Raw genomic sequence first — 20,003 nt, 5'->3', positions numbered from 1 at the left:
ACAGAGAAAAAAATCTCTCAATACTCTTGACTGAAAAACTTTAATACAGTTGCTTTAATATGAATGAATGTATGTAGTGTTTTATTTTTATTAGTTCATTACATTTTTTGAATGCTCCTGCTAAATACTATTGTAACTGAAAATAAAACACAGTTTATATTTATTTGTATATTATGTGTATTTGTAATGTTAATCTTCGTTCAAATTTTTTTTAACAACAATGATAAAATAATAACAAATATTTTTATCTTCTCCCACTTTGGCCTAAATACACGCCATACTTTTTGTGTCCTCGTAATGCCATACGTGATTGTGCCCTCGTAACACCATTTCACCCTTGCTCCTCAAGAGGTCTGTGCACGCCACTGGTCATGTTGGTGAAGGATGCAATTGAGCCGGTCCCTCCAGCCAAGATGAGGTAGGGGTTTTACAGCCCTTACTTCATTGTACCCAAGAAAGGTGGTGGTCTTCGGCCTATCTTGTATCTGCAAGTCTTGAATCGGGCACTTCACTAGCTCCCGTTCAATATGTTGACACAGAAACGTATTATCAAATGTGTTCAAGCCCAGGATTTGTTTGCAGTGATTGACTTGAAGGACGAATACTTTCATGTCTCGATCATTTCTCGTCACAGATAGTTTCATGCAGTTCACGTTCGAGGGTTGGGCATGGCAGTACAAGGTCCTCCTCTTTGGGCTCTCTTTGTCCCCCTGAGTCTTCACGAAGGTTGCGGAGGGTGACCTTGCCCCACAATGGGAAGTGGGCATCAGGATCCACAACTATCTCGGCTCATTATTGCTCGGCTGCGAGAGGAGTTGTGCGATCACAGGTACTTAGTGCTTCGGCACCTCAGTCAGTTGGGGCTTTAGGTCATCTAAGAGAAGAGCAAGCTCTCCGCTGTGCAGAGAACCTCTTATCTCGATATGGAGTTAGACTCGGTGAGTATGACAGCACGTCCCACATTTTCAGAGGCTCCTGGGGCATATGGCATCGGCAGCCACAGTCACGCCACTCGGATTGCTTCATATGACACCACTTCAGCACTGGTTCATTCCCAAGTCCCGAGATGGGCATGGTGCTGTGGTACACATTGTGTCATCATCACACAGATGTGTCACCGGCTATTCAGCCTCTGGTCGGACCTTGCTTTTCTATGGGGTGCACTTAGAACATGAACCCGGCATTCAAATTCATTTTGTGTTGGGTGATGGACCTTGTTTGGAAACCAAAAACTACATTGCCAATCTGGTGCCATCTCCATTCATGTCACCCATCCACATTTGTACAAGTGTCTTAGAGTTCCCGTGATCGCAAACACCTGGCTGGTCAGGTTTGGTGAGGCTTAGTTTCTCCAAACTGGCCAAATACAAACGACACGGTGATAAATGAAAGATGTTAACAATAAATGTGGCAACGATTCCTATTTCAAAGAAATAATGCACCCGCGAGATTTATACTTTTGCCTGTCTTTGCTTCGCGATCCTCCGGTGACTGCGCATGCACCTTCCCAAATAGAGAAGGCTTTTTTGAGTGAACCGTGTCTACACCGGATGCGACACTGCATCACAACAGGTTTGTCTAGTGTCTACCCAGGACATTTGAACTCTGTGTCAGTACCTCGTGTAGTGCTGCATCCAGTGTAGCATCACTGATTGATTATAATGAATTCTATAGTATTGTGTCGTGTCTCGCCCATAGTTGCGCCACGCCACTCGTGTCCTGCAGAAAGGGTGTAGTTAAGTTTCTTATTTAGGCTACTTTCTTGTTTGACTGTATTATTTATAATAATATTATTATAGTGTTTTGCAGGCTGTGTATAAAGTGCTAAAATAAACATGCACGTTTGTTAATAGATGATTGAGCCTAATTTATTATTAGTTGTGTTTAAAATATGATACACACACTTTTTTATGTATATATGCATGTATATATGCATCAACAGCTCGTCACCGGCGGTAGTTGGACCATTACCACGGTCCATATAAAAAGAAATGCAATAGGTTAAAAACATGACAAAACCGAAATGGGACGGAAGTTATTCAGGATAGAAGGATCTAGAAAAGGCTTACGTCTTCATTTTGCACCGAATAATGCACATATGTGTGGGAATATGTACATTTAAATACGGAAATACATTGCCATTTTACATATTGCATATTACATTTCAAATTGAATATTGCTAGTATGCTTCCATCCAGAACATTCAACCTCTGACCTGCTGATGCTTAGATTTTGCTTTTGTTTTTCTTTATGAAGAATATATCTTTTGTGTTTTTACATTACAAATGTAGACAAACCAGCTATATGCAGTATATATTGTAACATTTATATAGCCTGCTGCGCCTTTCTAAACAAAATACTTTTAATAAAATTTTTTTTGTTTATCATATTCAATCAGTTTCATTAGGGATGAACTGCTGAACACACAGCAATAAAAGATTCTTATACCAACCTACAGGCAAAAACGTAAATCTGCTAAACTTGTAGTAAAGACTGTAAAGAGATGGACCAACGAAACAGACTGGGCTTTAAAAGCCTATTTCGACCTCACTGAATGGAGTGTTTTTGATACTGCTACCACTAACCTAGACAAACTCACAGAGACTGTAACATCCTATGTTAGTTTCAGTGAAGATTCCTACTAGGACTTATTTAACATTTACATGTAACAACGATAAGCCATGGTTTACAGAAGAACACAGGCATCTTCGTCAGGCCAAAGAGGATACCCACAAAAATGGGGAGAGAGTCAATCAGGCCAGGAACAAACTGAATAAGGAGATTGAAGTGGCTAAAAGGAACTACAGTATAAAGTTGGAACATCAGTTCACTTCCAATGAATCCACTTCAGTGTGGAAAGGTCTGAAAGCCATCACAAAGTACAAGACAGCATTCCCCCGCCACTGAGGTGAATCAACAACTTGCTAAAGACCTGAATGAGTTTTATTGTAAATTGGAAACCCCCCACACCACTTTTTGACCATCTCTCTACACAACTGTTAACACCTCCTCCAATCCCCCTCTTTCTGACAGATAGGCAACAGCTAGTGAGACTGGGGAAACTCATGTCAAACAGCTGCTCCACCAACACCAGAGCTCCTCTCCCCACTGTTCTTCTTCTTGTGCACCAATGACTGCACCTCTAAAGACCCCTCTGTCTATATGGTTTGTTTCAGTTACAAAATCAGACATCAGAAGACTACAGAGAATGGTTCGGTCTGCTGAAAGGATTATTGGTGCTCTCTTGCCCACCCTTCAATAGCTGTATACATCCAGAGTAAGGAAAAGGGCTCAGAAAATCACTCTGGATCCCTCACATCCAAGTTATCCCCTTTTTGAACTTTTGCCATCTGGCTGGCGCTTCAGAGCTGCAAATATGGGAAAAGCCAGGCACAAAAACATTTTCTTCCCCCAGGCAATCAACCTCATGAAAATTTAAATGTTCTCCAGTTTATGCAATAAAAATGTGCAATAATTTATTTGTTACCACCTCCATCATAGTACATCACTGTATCTCACTCTATTCTATTCCATTTTATCATTTATAGCACTACTATTCATACAATTTATTTATTTTTCGATCTATTTTTCAACATTTGTGTATTTATATTTACAATATTTTTATTTTATAAATGTGATATTATGTTTTTTTTTTTCTGTGTTGTTGTTGTTGTCGTCTCTGTGTACTGGAAGCTTATGTCTCTAAAACAAATTCCTTTTATGCACAAGCATACCTGGTAATAAAGTGCTTTCTGATTCTAATCTGATTCTAATTCTGAAAGTGAAAGATGGAGTGAACAGCATCTATGCAGCTGAGAGTGTGAGATGAAACCCATTGTGACTTTTTCCTCACTAAATATAATTTAAATGACTTTGGAATAATCTTTATTTTCTCACTTTATTTTCATTCTGAATATTTACGTACATTTCCATTGTTATGCTCAAATTAACATAGGCCTTTGGAATGGAATTTCTATTTGTGTCATCATAACTGTACTCGCATACATTTAATTAATACAATAAAGAATACAAGAAATAATTTTGTGCAAATTTACTATGTATATGCTTTCAGACATGGACAATCAGTTTAGTGGTAACTAAAACACCACTTGTGTAAAAATGAACACTTTGATTTGAAGTTAAAATCTGAAAAAATTAAATAATGTTAATTTATTTAGAAAGTCAGCTGTTTCTTCAGAATTTGCCCACTAATAACAGTAAAAGATTAAAATGTAATATAATGAAACAAGTGAACATAGGAATGATATTTTTTTCACAAATTGCTTGATAAAATATTCTGCCTTTTTGGTTGTTTTGTTTTAAGGTGAGTAAGAACACAAGCTGTACATTTACTTGCGACATCAGCAAATGAAAACGAAAAAGCACATACAATAACTGCAGTCATTTTGAAATGTTCACTCTAATTGATGCAGATTTGTTGCTAAGCATTTTCCTCAATAAGTTTTTGATTTCAGCTGTGTTTAAAACATAAATAATAGGATTTAGCATTGGTGGAACAACATATGCCAGAGATGTACTGATGACCCTTGCATTGGGTGTGAGAGAAAGCAAGAGCTGGGCAAGGTATGTGAAGCATATGGGGAGGAAATATATCCCTACTAATAAAAGGTGAGAAACACAGGTCTTCAGAGCTTTTAAACGTCTTTCCCAAGTTGTAATTTTGCTTAAAGCAAGAAAAATGCCCAGATATGACAGGAATATAATGATCATCGGTGCAATAAGGAATGAAGATGTGATGACAAATCCCACTGACTTATTAATGTTATAGTCATTACATGCCAATCTATACACTGGTCCATGATCACAAAAATAACTCTGTATCACAGTGGATTCACAGAATGAAATTCGAGTGATCAAAGACACCATCAAGGCCACCAAAGAAGAGTTAAATGCCCATATTGCAGGGAAAACTAAAACCATAGTAGTATTGTTCACTATGACATGATATCTTAATGGCAAACAAATTGCAATGAAGCGATCATATGCCAGAACAACAAGAGTGACACTTTGCAAACTACTAAAGAAGAACACAAAAAACATGTTTGACAAACAAGCATTGTATGAGATGTACTGTGAGTCAAATAGAAAAGTCTTCATCATGTTAGGAATCAGTGCATTAGTTTCACCAATATCAGCCAAGGCCAAGTTAAACACACCAATGTACTTTGGACTGTGCAAACTCCGTTCAAGAGTTATAAGGAGAAGGACTATAGAGTTTGCAATCATAGTAATAAAATAAATAAGAAATAAGAATATATAGAAATAACTGCTGTTTGGTATACCTGAAAGTCCAATGATGAAAAAGTATTGAGGATGGACAATGGAAATATTCTGGGATAAACTTGCATTTACAGAATTCATGGCAGCTTTTGTGTTTGTTGTTTTTCACAAGCTGAAAATAGAAATTACCATATAAAAAGACAAGAAAAATGCAGAGAATTCTCAAAACAGTTATTCCACACTTTTAACAGCAATATTTAAATGCAAGGAATATACAGTTATATGCATTTGCTTACTAGATAACATTAAAAATACAGACCTGTGCAAACATACATAAAGCTTCAGTACTTTAAAGCAAACTGACTGTGAAAGCCCAAACACTTAATCGCTGCTTTTAATTACTGCTTTTAAAATCCAATGCTCATCCTTATTCTCTCATGCTACAAGATAACTGTCTGGCTGTCACTCAATCCAAATAAATCTTCTGATTCATCTCTTGAGGGCTTTCAGAAAACATGATGTAATCCTTGCATGTATGTTATAGTATAGTTGCTGCTACAGTCTTCAAAGATAAACTTTATGCTAGTTAATTATGTGCCCTGATAGCTACAGTGCAACATTGTCAAGTTTTTGATCTTAATGCTTTACACAACATTTTTCAACATGCACATACAAAAATTAAGGCATTAGTAGCAAATATAGACTACAGAGCAAAAGGTTCTATAGGCTAAAGAACCTTACGGTGACTGGGGAATGAGACATGATTGCATCATTTATTTTTGTTGTGTCCACAGCATTTACTTGTGGGGACAACAACATGTTAAGGACATTAAATATTGACATGATAATCATTGCCATGAATTAATTTTGTCCTTATGTAATTAATTAGCATTCTTATGTTGTGGCCTCAAGATACTATGTTGAAAAAAAATATGGAAATAAATATGGAAAAACCTTATTGTGTGTGTAATTATTTGTGACAGATTAATATGTGTTGTTAATATCTTAACAGATCCATCCTAGCCTCAATTACTAATTTAAAATTTCCTACATTTGAGGATGATTGCTGCATTTCACTCCTAGTGGTGGTCACATTAAACTTTTAAATTGGTCTCGAAGCAGTCATTTTGATTAGAATTATAGACTGTGAAAAAAAAATTATGAACAACATGTCTCCACTTTCTTCCTTCATAGGAAAGTAAAGCCAAGCATCATAATATGGGTGCTGTCATCTTATGAAAATGACATCATTTGGAGCCAGAGTCTGCTACTAGTGATTAATTTTGAGCCTGAGTCTACGAAGTAGTGATTATGATGTGGGGCCACGATATCAAAGTCCCTCCCAGACTCCCACAGACCCAATCGCAAGCTCACAATCATGACACCACACCCCTTTTTTATAGCATCAAATAACTAACCCAAAAGAAAACTTAATAGAAAACCGAACACTGAGGCAAGTATGGAAGCGTATGGGTAGCATAATTAAATTTGGAATGTAATATGCAAAATGACAATGCAATATGTAAAATGACAATGCATTTCTGTATTTACATTTACATTTTCCAATACATTGGTGCAACGTTTGGTGCAAAATGAAAATGAAAATTAAATTACATAATTTTAATTTGCCATTTCATACACCAGTTTTAATATGTAAAATTAATACTAATTTTAACGCTTTATAAGTTGCAAAATGAAAATGAAAATGTATTACAGAAATTATTAGATATGTATAACATGTTCAAGCAAAAACTGTGGCAAAATTATCATTTAAATGCTATTTTTCTTAAATGCATTAACACTCACAGTTAAGACACTTTTGCATTTTTGCATTTTCATTCAGTGTCCCGCAATGAATGTAGAAAAATTCAATGTGAACATTGAAAATGCATTCCGAGCCGATCACGTGTCCGGCCCCTCCCGCCATGTCAATCACTGCGTGAACAAGGCGGGGCTTGCAGAAGTTCTGAGACTCAAATCTCAAGAAGAGGATTGAAGTGAGAGAACATGGACAAGACAGTTGGTCCGTGTACGTTTTGATCATTTAAGTTTATGGCTTTAATATTTCATTCGCACTTGTGGGCGGCGCTGAAACGCTGCTTTCATCTGATTGGTCGAATCGCTCCACCTTCAACTGGGTCTTTTCATTCTTTCAGGCAGAATAAGAGTCAGTCTGAAACCACCGCTCACTGTTAATTAGTATAATATTTGAATCAGATGTAGCTGGGCACATAATTCGTGCTGCTGAGACCTGCAAATTATTTCTAGGTTGCAGTATTGTATGAATATTGTCCCACTGATAAATACAGTGCAAATAGTTCTGTCTCTTTGGAAAAAAGTGAAGTGGAAATAAAAATCAATAATAGACTGAACAGTTCCATGTCTGTAACATTTACCACTCTCATCTTTTAAGTCATAAGGCACTAGGTATGTGTGTGTGACATTAATAAATAATTGTACAAATTAATATTGTTACATTTCTGAAATAAAATTGTAAAATTAGCTTTATGCTGCTCAGTGCTCCTGTAGCCTACCCCAGAGCGCCCTCTCGCGGCTGTAGACGGTAATGTTTTCTCTTGGTTCTGAATAAATGCGACTTACATGTTTTTTTCCTCGTCATGACGTATTTTTGGACTGATGCAACTTATACCGAAAAATACGGGTAACATTATTATTATTATTTATTATGAGAGTAATTGACACAGACTAGAACTTTAATGTTTCACCAACTTCAGCTCAGATCTTCATACTCGTCTGACTCGTGTTGCTGTATAACTGGCCAGACTTACCTTCCCAAAAAAATCCTATTTAATTTTATTTCATAAATTTAACTATATTTATTTCCACTTCACTGTTATCCAAGGAGACAGAACTATTTGCACTGTTTTTATCAGTGGGACAATATTTATACAATACTATAACCTAGAAATAGTTTAACGGGGTCTCTTGCAAGTCGCAGCAGCACGAATTATGTGGCCAGCATAATCGGATTCAAATATTATTCTAATTAACAGTGAGCGGTTTCAGACATTACAGTGCTTCACTCGCACTGACTCTTATTCTGCCTGAAAGAATGAAAAGACTGTGCTGAAGGTGGAGCGATTCGACCAATCAGATGAAAGGAGCGCTTCAGCGCCGCCCACAAGTGCGAATGAAATATTGAAGCCATAAACCGAAATGATCAAAACGTACACGGACCAACTGTCTTGTCCATGTTCTCTCACTTGAATCCTCTTCTTGAGATTTGAGTCTCAGACCTTCTGCAAGCCCCGCCTTGTTCACGCAGTGATTGACATGGCGGGAGGGGACGGACACCTGATCGGCTCGGAATGCATTTTCAATGTGCACATTGAATTTTGCTACATTCATTGCGGGACACTGAATGAAAATGCAATCGAAGTGTCTTGACTGTGAGTGTTAATGCATTTAAGAAAAATAGAATTTAAATGATAATTTTGCCACAGTTTTTGCTTGAACATGTTATACATATCTAATCATTTCTGTAATATATTTTCATTTTAATTTTGCAACTTATAAAGCGTTAAAATTAGTATTCATTTTACATATTAAAACTGGTGTATGAAATGGCAAATGAAAATTATGTAATTTAATTTTCATTTTCATTTTGCACCAAACGTTGCACAAATGTATTGGAAAATGTAAATGTAAATACAGAAATGCATTGCCATTTTACATATTGCATTGTCATTTTGCATATTACATTCCAAATTGAATATCGCTACCCATATGCTTCCATAGGCATGCTCCACAATAATGTCATGGCACATCACTACATAAATGATGCATGGTGAGGATAATTAAAGTTTAGGCTATAGCTTATTATTATTATTATTATTTTTTTTAAATGAAGTGTCTTTTAAAACCAGTCCATTATAACCTACAATTGGTTTTAGGCCTATAATTAAAATGTTAACACTGCAGTCAACAAATGAAAATTAAGAGCAGATTTATCACGTACAGTTCAGCATCAGTGCATGTACAGCATCATTTAACATTTTAATTAAATTGTTAAAATAAATATTTTATAATATTTTAATAAAAGTTGTGTTCCCCAACTTTATGTCTGTAGTGTTACAGCAATGGATAAGAAAAGGTGGGATTATTTTGGACTACTTAAAGGAGCATTGCGTAGGTTCTGAAATTTCTAACCGTTACTGACACCAGTGGCCGCTAGAGGAACTGCAGCCAGTCCCATGCTCGTTCTCAGTGCGAAAGTAGACGAGAACGCGCATGACGTCACATTTTGTGAATTTTCGCGCCAATTTGGGCCCGACTCCTCCACACACAATTGAGCCTACAGGCTGATAGAGGCAACCGTGGTGGACTGTCGAGGTGTCATTCTTTTTTTTACATCATGGTTGGCTCGTACATGTACAAATTAAACTCTATCTTAAAGATTTTTTTAAAGTAAAAACCTCCACATAGCTCCTTTAAGTATAAAGTATTAGATTACAATGAATTAAAAAGCAAAAAATGTCCCCAAAATCTTAGGTAATCTACTGAACAAATCATATTAAACAAAAAAAAGGGTTTAATCTCTACAAAAACCATTTATCCTCTTCGAAGGCAGTTAAATTGTCTTATTAAAATAAATCTAAACTTTATACTGATGCAAATGATCACAAGGGAGACAAAATTCACACCAAAGCTGGTGTTTCTTTAGGAGGCAATTTCTGTGCGTGCACTGTGCACGATTTGAGGGATTATTAAAGTTAAAAAACTTAAAGTTAAAGTTATCCAACAGGGATAACAGGAGTAACACACACGTATGGAACTGGTAGACTAGACCAAACTGAACTAAAAGGACATTGCTTATAAAGACAGGCTAACGAGGGAGCTAAGGAGACACACCTGCGAACTAAGGAGACACACATGAGAACTAATCAATAATCAAGTAGAGACATGAGGCGTTTCTCAATGTCAAGGATACTTCCTTGGCAGGACTGGTCCTTCCAGTCACTTCCTTCAGAGGCTAGGCGAGGCTCCTCTTTAGCATTCGGAGAAAACGTAAATGGAACAGGCTAGCAAGTGCACGGAAATGCGTCATTATGTAAGTGAAAAGGTCAGTTTAAATAACGCTGTGAATGGTATCGTTAAATTACTTTGGACAACTTAACTAGTTATTTATAAAAGAAATGCCGGTGGCACAAACAAGCTAACAATTGTTAAATGACAGGTCAGATTCAGTTAGCCATTTGTGTTTGTATAATTTACAATATCAGTATGGTAGTAATTTGTACTGGCTTTTAAATGTTAAACTTTACTTATATTTACTACAGTTATAACAAATGTTTGGTAATGTAAATAAAAACCGTTAACGCTCAGACTCCGCTAACTTTCGACATTTTTTAATTTTTGAACAAGATAGCAAAGCTGTGCGCATAGGATTGTGGGTGATTTGAGAGCGCTAAGAGCGCAAAGGCTACACATATGCATACTTTCCTGTGTATGGGATATTTTTCGAACGAAGGACTCAGTCCTCGACATTGGAACAGTCATTCGACGGATGTCGATTACGTAGCATCCTAAAAACTCTGGCTTCCGAGGATCCTTCCTTGACATTGAGAAACGCCTGGAAACTGGGTCACTGAAACAAAAACACACATACAAGTCCATAGTTCTGACATTTCGCCCCCTCCTGGAAGATGTGTCCTCGCACCATAGGCAACAACAGGAGGAGGCATAGGTGGGAGCTTTTAGAGGAGGCCTCAGGTGGAGGGGGCCGCCAGTCAGAGACCACGGAGGGAGAAGCCAGGAAGGAGACGATGATGGGAGGAGCCAGTGAGGAGACAGGAGGAGCTTGGATCAGAAAGAGTCCAGCTGACTGAGCTGACTGTGGGAGGAACCATGGAGGAGGAATGGCTGCCTACTTCAGGCGGTTGACCAATGGCAGCGGAGCAGGTGGAGGAGGAACCAGAGGTGGAGACAGAGAGCCAACAAGCCAGGGGGATGCCGAGGATCCGGGGAGCCAGGCTGAAATTCTAAATGGCCAGGGGGGAGCCGAGGGCTTTGGCGATCGAGGCAGAGGTAGAGATCCCGATATCCTTAATGAAGCCAGAGCGACTGAGGACAAAGTTGGAGCTGGCGAGAGGAAGGAGCCCAACAGAGCTGGTGGGACGGAGCGACTAGGCACAGCCAGTTACAGCCCAAAGCCATTTGTTTTGAGAATAATGGCTGGCTGATGAAGTTATTGGCTGGCTAGCCGGCTCAGCCAAAACCTAAATGGCTGCTGCAGCCGCCAAATTGTTCATAGCTGCAAATGGCTGAAGCTGCCACTTCGTGTCTACAGATGTCTATGTTATACTGATTAACTAGATCTCAATCTTTCCAAGCAATGCATGGCTTGCACTATATTTCTACAAAATGCAATACAATGTAATAAAGAAAACACCAGATTTTACTTTCACAACGTATGCAAATATTTATTTTGTAGTCTGTATGCTACTAAACATTTTCAAATAGCCTACAATTGATGGTAAAAAATTACAGAGGGATTTATGGATATCTACTTTTGTTATCCTGTAAATCAGAATATACTGTGTCAATAGCCTTAAAAAAATGATTTTCGCCATATTTTTTTGAATAAAATGTTATATATCAGGCTAGGAATAATATATTTACAAATCCCTCTGTAAATGTCTTCATAATATAACTAGGTACTACCAGGGGCGCTGGACTGGGGGTAAAACCAGTACTGATTACCAGGGCCCCAAAGGAAGAGAGGGCCCTTGAAAAGTCTGGAATATATATTTTCAAGGGGAGGGAGGCCCATTAGGACTGCCTATGCATAGGGCCCGGGATCTTGTGCAGCACCCCTGGGTACTACTGAAGTGGAGATTTCGGACTTGGAGTATGAGAGAAAGGTAATTTTGAGAAAACGGGCTTCAAAGATTTATCATCAGACAATGAGATCGCGCATTCAGTCTTTTTACTTACACGATTGGTTACTGATAAAAAGGAAATTACCATATTTGGATCCAACAGGACTGTACAGCAGAGAGAGAGCTAAACGGTGCATGATTGAGAGGGTGACGGCAGAGATCGCGGAGAAGTATGTTGATTAAGAACGCAAACTTTTGTTGAATTTATTAGGAATCTACAGATGCAAACAGACGAAGTGTAGTAAAATAAAGACCTAAATGTGTATTTCGGACTTTTTTTCACCACAAGTCTGAAAGAAAATATGTTATTGAAGACAAATATCCAAAAATCTCAAAAGTGACCAAGAAAAAAAACTATGTTTTTGCCTGCCGTGTCTCGCCTTAATATAAACACACACTGTTATCAGTATTATTTTGGACAAAGTTTTGCACATTTCACTTCAATGTACACTGAAGCATGCATCGTGAATTAGCAATGTGGAAACGGTGGTTTGTTACTGCAGTAATATCACGTTCAGTGCTATAAATCTCTCCGTTCCAGAATATTTGGTTCATAACATCAATCTTTGATTCAGGTGTTTGTGCAACCGTGCCCTGAAGATTTAACAAAAGTCTGGCTAGGCCTAAGTAAAAAAAAAAAAGTACGTAGGAATTAGGAAAGTAAGTGAGAAGTGAGATCATAATTACCTTGCTTGTTTCTTTCCGCCATTTCACCTCAGTGCGAGAAAAAAAAAATGCATCGCTTCTTCTGCACGGAAAACTAGCAATTTTAATTGGTCGTCAATTCACTGTGAGTCTGTGTATCGTAGCAACGAGCACAAGACGGTTCTATTATGAAACCAGTGGGAAAATAGATCTCGTGTATTGTTTATATATTTCATGTGTGTGTATGTCTCTATGTGATAGAATTATTATATGATGCAAATAATTCTAGCCGGCTCAACCAAACTTTATCAGATGGTGGCTCAATTTGTCTTATGAAATTATTGGCTGGCGGCGGCTGAAATTCTAAATGGCGCAAATGGCGGCGCCTGGCGGCGGCGGCGGGATCTACGGCCAGTGGAGAGGAGTCCAGAGTCAATGGCGGCTTGACGCCCGACCAAGGCAGAGCCGGAGTGACAAGGGAGCCTGGTGGATCTATGATAGATGGTGGAGGCGAGGTAGCTAGGAGCCGAGGTGGAGCCGCTGGGACTACAGACTACTGAGGAGAAAAAAAAATGGCACATACACTGCCTGAAGCTCAAGGCAGTTCACCTGGCACATGAGAGTTTTATGCCCAAGATTTATACAACGTGTCAGTGGTAGCGAATATAAATCACTAGGGAGGCATCCGCTCTTCCTCACTTCTCGCACTCTCAACTAGCCTGTTGTTATTTGTGGATTAACATCTATTGTCATTTAGCGCTGTCCATGTCACTGGCCACCTGAACTGCAGGGTAGACCTATAATCAATGCAAAGAGTGGTTCAGGGGGAGTTGAGACTCCACCCCAGACCATGGAAATTATCTAGAAATGTATTTGGATGAGCGGAGGACTATGGAAATGATTTAGAAATGTATTTGGATGAGCGGAGGACCTTTTTGTATCAGTGGAGAACATTTGTTGTCCCAGCCCACTCTTGGCAGAGAGTTCAAGTATGCAACCTTTCGATTGTGAGTCCGACTCTAACCATTAGGCCACGACTTCCCTAAAGTCGAAAGAACCAGTTTTGTTGGTTGTGATGAAGTGGCCCACTCAGCCTGGTTCCTGGAATGTTTTTGAGCACTCCCTGGAGTATTTCTTTGAGGATGGATCTCCTCTCCTAGGCAAACAGTTCAATCTAGCACCCTGCTTGATCTCATTCATTCTGCCCTTTTCACAAGATTATGGCCGCACGCACTCCACACTCATAGCTGCAAAGTAGCTGCATTTTCAGCCTTCCATAATGGTATTGAAAGGGAGTCAGTCAGCAAAAACTAAATCAGTGATTAAATTTCTCTATGGCACGAAGCAGCTTAACCCTCCATCTCCAAACCAGATTCCAAAAAAATTGGGACACTGTACAAATTGTGAATAAAAAGTGAATGCAATGATGTGGAAGTTTGAAATATCAATTTTTTATTCAGAATACAACTTAGATGACATATTAAATGTTTAAACTGAGAAAAGGTATAATTTTAAGGGAAAAATAAGTTGATTTTAAATTTCATGGCATTAACACATCTAAAAAAAAGTTGGGACAAGGCCATGTTTTCCACTCTGTGGCATCCCCTCTTCTTTTTATAACAGTCTGCAAACGTCTGGGGACTGAGGAGACTCAAGTTGCTCAAGTTTAGGAATAGGAATGTTGTATGTGTTCCTGTATGTAATGCAGTGCCGTCTAAGGGCCCAAAGATCACAGGCATCCAGTATGGTTTTCCGGCCTTGACCCTTACGCACAGAGATTGTTCCAGATTCTCAGAATTTTTGGATGATATTATGCACTGTAGATAATGATAACTTCAAACTCTTTGCAATTTTACTCTGAGAAACTCCTTTCTGATATTGCTCCACTATTTTGCGCCGCAGAATTGGGGGAATCGGTGATCCTCTGCCCATCTTGATTTCTGAGAGACACACTGATAGGCTCTTTTTATATCCAATCATGTTGCCAATTGATCTAATAAGTTGCAAATTGGTCCTCCAGCTGTTCCTTGTATGTACATTTAACTTTTCCGGCCTCTTATTGCTACCTGTCCCAACTTTTTTGGAATGTGTAGCTCTCATGAAATCCAAAATGAGCCAATATTTGCCATGAAATTTTAAAAAAAATCTCACTTTCAACATTTAATATGTTACTTGTGCTGGTTGTGTTGGGGATACATATGCTCTCTCAGTCAGTGAATCCTGTTTGAGCTATGGTGTTAAGGACAGTAAAGTAGTTCTTAAACCAAGTACGTGCCCAAAGTGCTTTCAACATCGTTCGGAAATAAAGTGATAACCCTCCTTGCTTTCCCCTTGAGCAAGCCTGTGAAATATGTCAACAGTAATGATTGTTCAAAAAAGTCAAATTGCTAGTGACTTTTTTCTGTTTGTTTTGTCTTGTAGTCTGTAACTGAGAATACAAGCATTTCAATAGACTCATTTGAAACCAATTTAATTAATAAATAAAAAAACAAATAGCACAGCACTGCTGTACAGTTGCATATATTTTATTCACATATTTCAATCAGAATTTAGAGGAAATACAAATAAAAATAGTTACTGGAATGTTCTTTCAAAAGGTTGTTTGAAATAATATTGTTCACTGACATCATTTTTGTACGTTCATATAGATCTCTGTGAGGCCTGAAAATTTTCAATCTTTACATGGGTAATTTAATTCCCAATGATTAAAGGAAAATAATAATAATATACATTTCAGTCATTTTGAAGTTCTATCAGTTGGCACAGATCTGTTTCTAACTGCTTTTTTTAAATTATGTATTTTATTTTAGCCTTGTTTAAAAAATAAATTATAGGATTTATCATTGCTGGGACAGCATAAGCCAGAGATGTATTGATGACCCTTGAATTGGGTGTGCTATAAAGCAATAATAATGTAAGGTATGTAAGGAATATTGGAGGGAAATATATTGCTACTAAAAACAGGTGAGAAACACAGGTCTTTACAGCTTTTATTGTGTCCTTCTCAAGTTCTTATTTAACTTACAATTAAACAAAATGCCCAATTATAGGCCTATGAAGTTGTATACAGAAACTTGGTTCAGATTAATAAAACAACAAACGTCAGCAGAGGCATCAGAACAAAGATAGAGAAAAACAAAAAAGCCATATCAGCAGATGTAAGACCAACATGCATTAAAATGGACTCCTGGATTACAAATTCAAATATATATTATCAAATAATAATACAATAAGATTTTACTTAATCAGTAATTGCTTTTACTAATTGAATTCAACTGCTATCTGTTAATAAAAACAATAATTGCAGTCATTTTGAAATGTTGTCTCCAGATGGTGTGGATCTGTTTTTAAGCATTTTTCGCATTATATCTTTGATTTCAGCTGTGTTTAAAACATAAATAATAGGATTTAACATTGGTGGAACAGCATATGCCAGAGACGTACTGATGACCCTTGCATTGGGAGCAAGAGAAAGCATGAATGCAGCAATGTATGCACAGGATATGGGAAGGAAATATATCCCTACTAACAACAGATGAGAAACACAGGTCTTCAGTGCTTTTAAACGGCTTTCCCAAGTTGTAATTTTGTTTAAAGCAAGAAAAATGCCTAGATAGGACAGGATTATAATGGTCAGTGGTATTACAAGGTATAATGTTGTGATGAAGGTTCCCATAAACCTATTAACGCTATTGTCATTACATGCCAACCTATACACTGGTCCGTGATCACAAAAATAACTCTGTATCACAGTGGATTCACAGAATGAAAGTCGGGTGATCAAAGACACCATCAAGGCCACAACAGAAGAATTAAATGCCCATTTTGCTGAGAGAACTAAAGTCATATTCGTATTGTTTACAAGAGCATGGTATCTTAATGGCAAACAAATTGCAATGAAACGATCATATGCCAGAACCACAAGAGTGAAACTTTGCATAGTACTGAAGAGGAACACAAAAAACATGTTAGCCAAACAAGCATTGTAGGAGATGTACTGTGAGTCAAAGAGAAAAGTCTTCATCATGTTAGGAATCAGTGCATTAGTTTCACCAATATCAGCCAAGGCCAAGTTAAACACACCAATGTACTTTGGACTGTGCAGATTTCTTTCAAGAGCAATAATGAGAAGAACTATAGAGTTCCCAATTATAGTAATAAAATATGTAATAAATAAGAAAATATAGTAATAACTACTATATGGTACACCTGAAAGTCCAATGATGAAAAAGTAATTGGGGTGAACAATGGTGATATTCTGGGAAAAACTTGCATTTAAAGAAATCATTGCAGCTTTGTTTTTGATGTTTTGAACGAGCTGGAAATAGAAATGACCACAAAGGCATAGGCAAAATATGAAACTGACATTGTTATTACACACTTTTAACATATATTTTCAGATACTGGAAAAATACATTTATACAATTTTCACATAGTCACAGATTAATGTAAGTTTTAAAAGTTTTTAAAGTTTTAGAGTCAGAGAAAACAATGAATCAGATTTTTTTCTGAGCTGCTTTGAATTAAATTACCCAACTGTGTGTCCTTCTCTCTTGCTGAGCATTGTCTGATTGTCTGTGTCACTGAATTTCAATATATCTTCTGATTCGTCTCTTGAGAGCCTTCAGACAAACACAGTGATGTAATACTTGTATGTTGTAGTAAATGTTGGGGCCACTATAGAAGTTTGGATAGACTTATTTTACCAGTACGTAAACAATCTGTAATACAACTGCTTATTGTGTTCTCATTTGTGGATCATCAGATTACAGCAATTCAATGATTAATGGGATTAATGTTAGTATATTATGTGACGCTGATAACTGTGAGGCAATACTAGAAAGCTTACCAGTAAGCTCAGTTTTAGACAAAATTAAACAAAATAGGATACCCTTACTAAAATGTAGCTTCTAGATGGAAGTGAAATACTAGAGTGAATAGCATTTATGCAGCTGAGATTATGAGGTTAAAACCCATCATTGTGACATCTGTTTTACTTCATGTTGATTGATTGATTTGTTGGTTGGTTGGTGGATTTATGGATAGAAACAGGAAAACAGCTTCATACATAATAAAATGAGCCATATAAGCAAACCTGAGAAAAAAATTCCCACATCCAAATATACACCTGAATTACACATTCAAAAAAAGAAATATATTTGGAAAACTTATTTTCTTTATATAGTCCAGAATTTTATCAAATTGTTTTGTAAACATAAGCAAAAAACATTTAACATGACAGTACAAATTTGGAGTAACATGAAATATGTCAACAGTAATGATTGCTCAAAAAAAGTCAAAGTTAAAAAGTTTTTTTGTTTGTTTTGTCTTGTAGTCTGTAACTGAGAATACAAGCATTACAACAGAGTCATTTGAAACCAATTTAATTAATAAATAAAAAACAAAATCGCATAGCACTGCTGTACAGTTGCATATATTTTATGCACATATTTCAATCAGAATTGAAGGAAATACAAAGAAAAATAGTTATTGGAATGTACTTTCAAAAGGTTGTCTGAAAAGATTTTGTTCATTGACATAATTTCTGTACATTCATATAGATCTCTGTGAGACCTGAAAAAGCTCAATCTTCACATGGGTAATTTAATTCCCAATGATTAAAGGAAAATAATAATAAAAATACATTATTTTGAAGTTCTATCCGTTGGCACAGATCTGTTTCTAATCGCTTTTCGAATTATGTCTTTGATTTCAGCTGTGTTTAAAACATAAATTATAGGATTTAACATTGCTGGGACAGCATAAGCCAGAGATGTACTGATGACCCTTGAATTGGGTGTGCTATAAAGCAATAATGAAGTAAGGTATGTAAAGAATATTGGGAGGAAATATATTGCTACCAACAACAGGTGAGAAACACAGGTTTTTACAGCTTTTATGCGTCTTTCCCAAGTTCTTATTTTCCTTACCACAAAAAAAATGCCCAAATATGATAGGCCTATTACGAGCATTGGTGCTATAAGGTATAAAGTTGTATACAGATATCCCATAATCTTATTAATGTAATTATCACTACATGCCAATCTATACACTGGTCCATGATCACAAAAATAACTCAGTATCATATTGGACTTACAGAATGAAATGTGGGTGATCAAAGATACCATGGAGGCGACAATAACAGAATTAAACACCCATATTGCTGAGAAAACAAAACACATATTGCTATTGTTCACAATAACATGGTATCTTAATGGCAAACAAATTGCAATTAAACGATCATATGCCAGAACAACAAGAGTGAGACTTTGCATAGAACTGAAGAGGAACACAAAAAACATGTTAGCCAAACAAGCATTGTAGGAGATGTACCGTGAGTCAAACAGCAAAGTCTTCATCATGTTAGGAATCAGTGCATTAGTTTCACCAATATCAGCCAAGGCCAAGTTAAACACACCAATGTACTTTGGACTGTGCAGATTCCGGTCAAGAGCAATAATGAAAAGGACTATAGAGTTCCCAATTACAGTAATAAAATAAATCATAAATAAGAATACATAATAATAATTGCTGTAAGGTATACCTGAAAGTCCAAGGATGAAAAAGTATTCAGGATGAACAATGGAAATATTTTGAGAAAAACTTGCATTTAAAGAACTCATGGTGTTTTGTACAAACTACAATTTTCCACAAAGATATAATAATTTTAGAGAATTCACAGAATTGTCATTTCACACTTTTAAAAAGTATTTTCAAATGCTCAAAATATACCTAAATACATTTGCAGCATAACATCTGAGTCACCTGTACATAGAAAGATAAAGCTTTAGTAACTCAGTAACATGCAGTAACTGCATTACTGATCCAAATATATCTTCTGATTCATCTCTTGAGAGCTGTCAGAAAACAGTGATGTAATTTTGCAGTAAGGTACCCCTGAGCCTTCCAGCCAGTGACGCCACTCCTCTAAAGCTAATTTGAAGGCCAACAATTCTCTGTTACCAATGTCATAATTGCGTTCAGCAGGAGATAAACGATGGGAAAAAATGCGCAAGGATGTACCTTATCATCCGAGGCAGCACGCTGGGACAACACTGCTCCTACCCCCACTTCTGATGCGTCGACCTCCACCACGAACTGCCGTGTGGGGTCAGGGGCCACAAGGATGGGAGCCGAAACGAAGCGGCTTTTGAGGTTAGTGAACGCAGTCTCAGCTGCGTCCGACCACCTGAACGGAGTACTGGCAGAGGTCAA

General features: G+C 37.2%; 3 protein-coding genes across 3 annotated transcripts; all 3 read right to left on the bottom strand.

Moving 5' to 3' along the window:
* Positions 1 to 4,401: 4,401 nt before the first annotated feature.
* On the bottom strand, positions 4,402 to 5,388 carry LOC132108393 (olfactory receptor 52E8-like). Its single transcript, XM_059515101.1, has one exon. The coding sequence runs from the start codon at positions 5,380 to 5,382 to the stop codon at positions 4,402 to 4,404; it is 981 nt and encodes a 326-aa protein (XP_059371084.1). The 5' UTR covers positions 5,383 to 5,388.
* A 10,707-nt stretch (positions 5,389 to 16,095) lies between these two features.
* On the bottom strand, positions 16,096 to 17,103 carry LOC132108392 (olfactory receptor 1M1-like). Its single transcript, XM_059515100.1, has one exon. It carries the CDS (start codon positions 17,074 to 17,076, stop codon positions 16,096 to 16,098), a length of 981 nt encoding a protein of 326 aa, XP_059371083.1. The 5' UTR covers positions 17,077 to 17,103.
* A 1,273-nt stretch (positions 17,104 to 18,376) lies between these two features.
* LOC132108391 (olfactory receptor 52E8-like) lies at positions 18,377 to 19,411 on the bottom strand. The gene has a single exon (XM_059515099.1). The coding sequence runs from the start codon at positions 19,409 to 19,411 to the stop codon at positions 18,434 to 18,436; it is 978 nt and encodes a 325-aa protein (XP_059371082.1). The 3' UTR covers positions 18,377 to 18,433.
* Between the last annotated feature and the right edge of the window lie 592 nt (positions 19,412 to 20,003).

This window comes from Carassius carassius, chromosome 28 (genome assembly GCF_963082965.1).
Source record: "Carassius carassius chromosome 28, fCarCar2.1, whole genome shotgun sequence".
Taxonomy (NCBI): Eukaryota; Metazoa; Chordata; class Actinopteri; order Cypriniformes; family Cyprinidae; genus Carassius; species Carassius carassius.
This window is presented reverse-complemented; position numbering and strand designations above follow the sequence as displayed.

Coding starts and splice junctions, on each gene's coding strand:
- LOC132108393 (XM_059515101.1), bottom strand. CDS start 5,382: ATGAATTCTGTAAATGCAAGTTTATCCCAGAATATTTCCATTGTCCAT.
- LOC132108392 (XM_059515100.1), bottom strand. CDS start 17,076: ATGATTTCTTTAAATGCAAGTTTTTCCCAGAATATCACCATTGTTCAC.
- LOC132108391 (XM_059515099.1), bottom strand. CDS start 19,411: ATGAGTTCTTTAAATGCAAGTTTTTCTCAAAATATTTCCATTGTTCAT.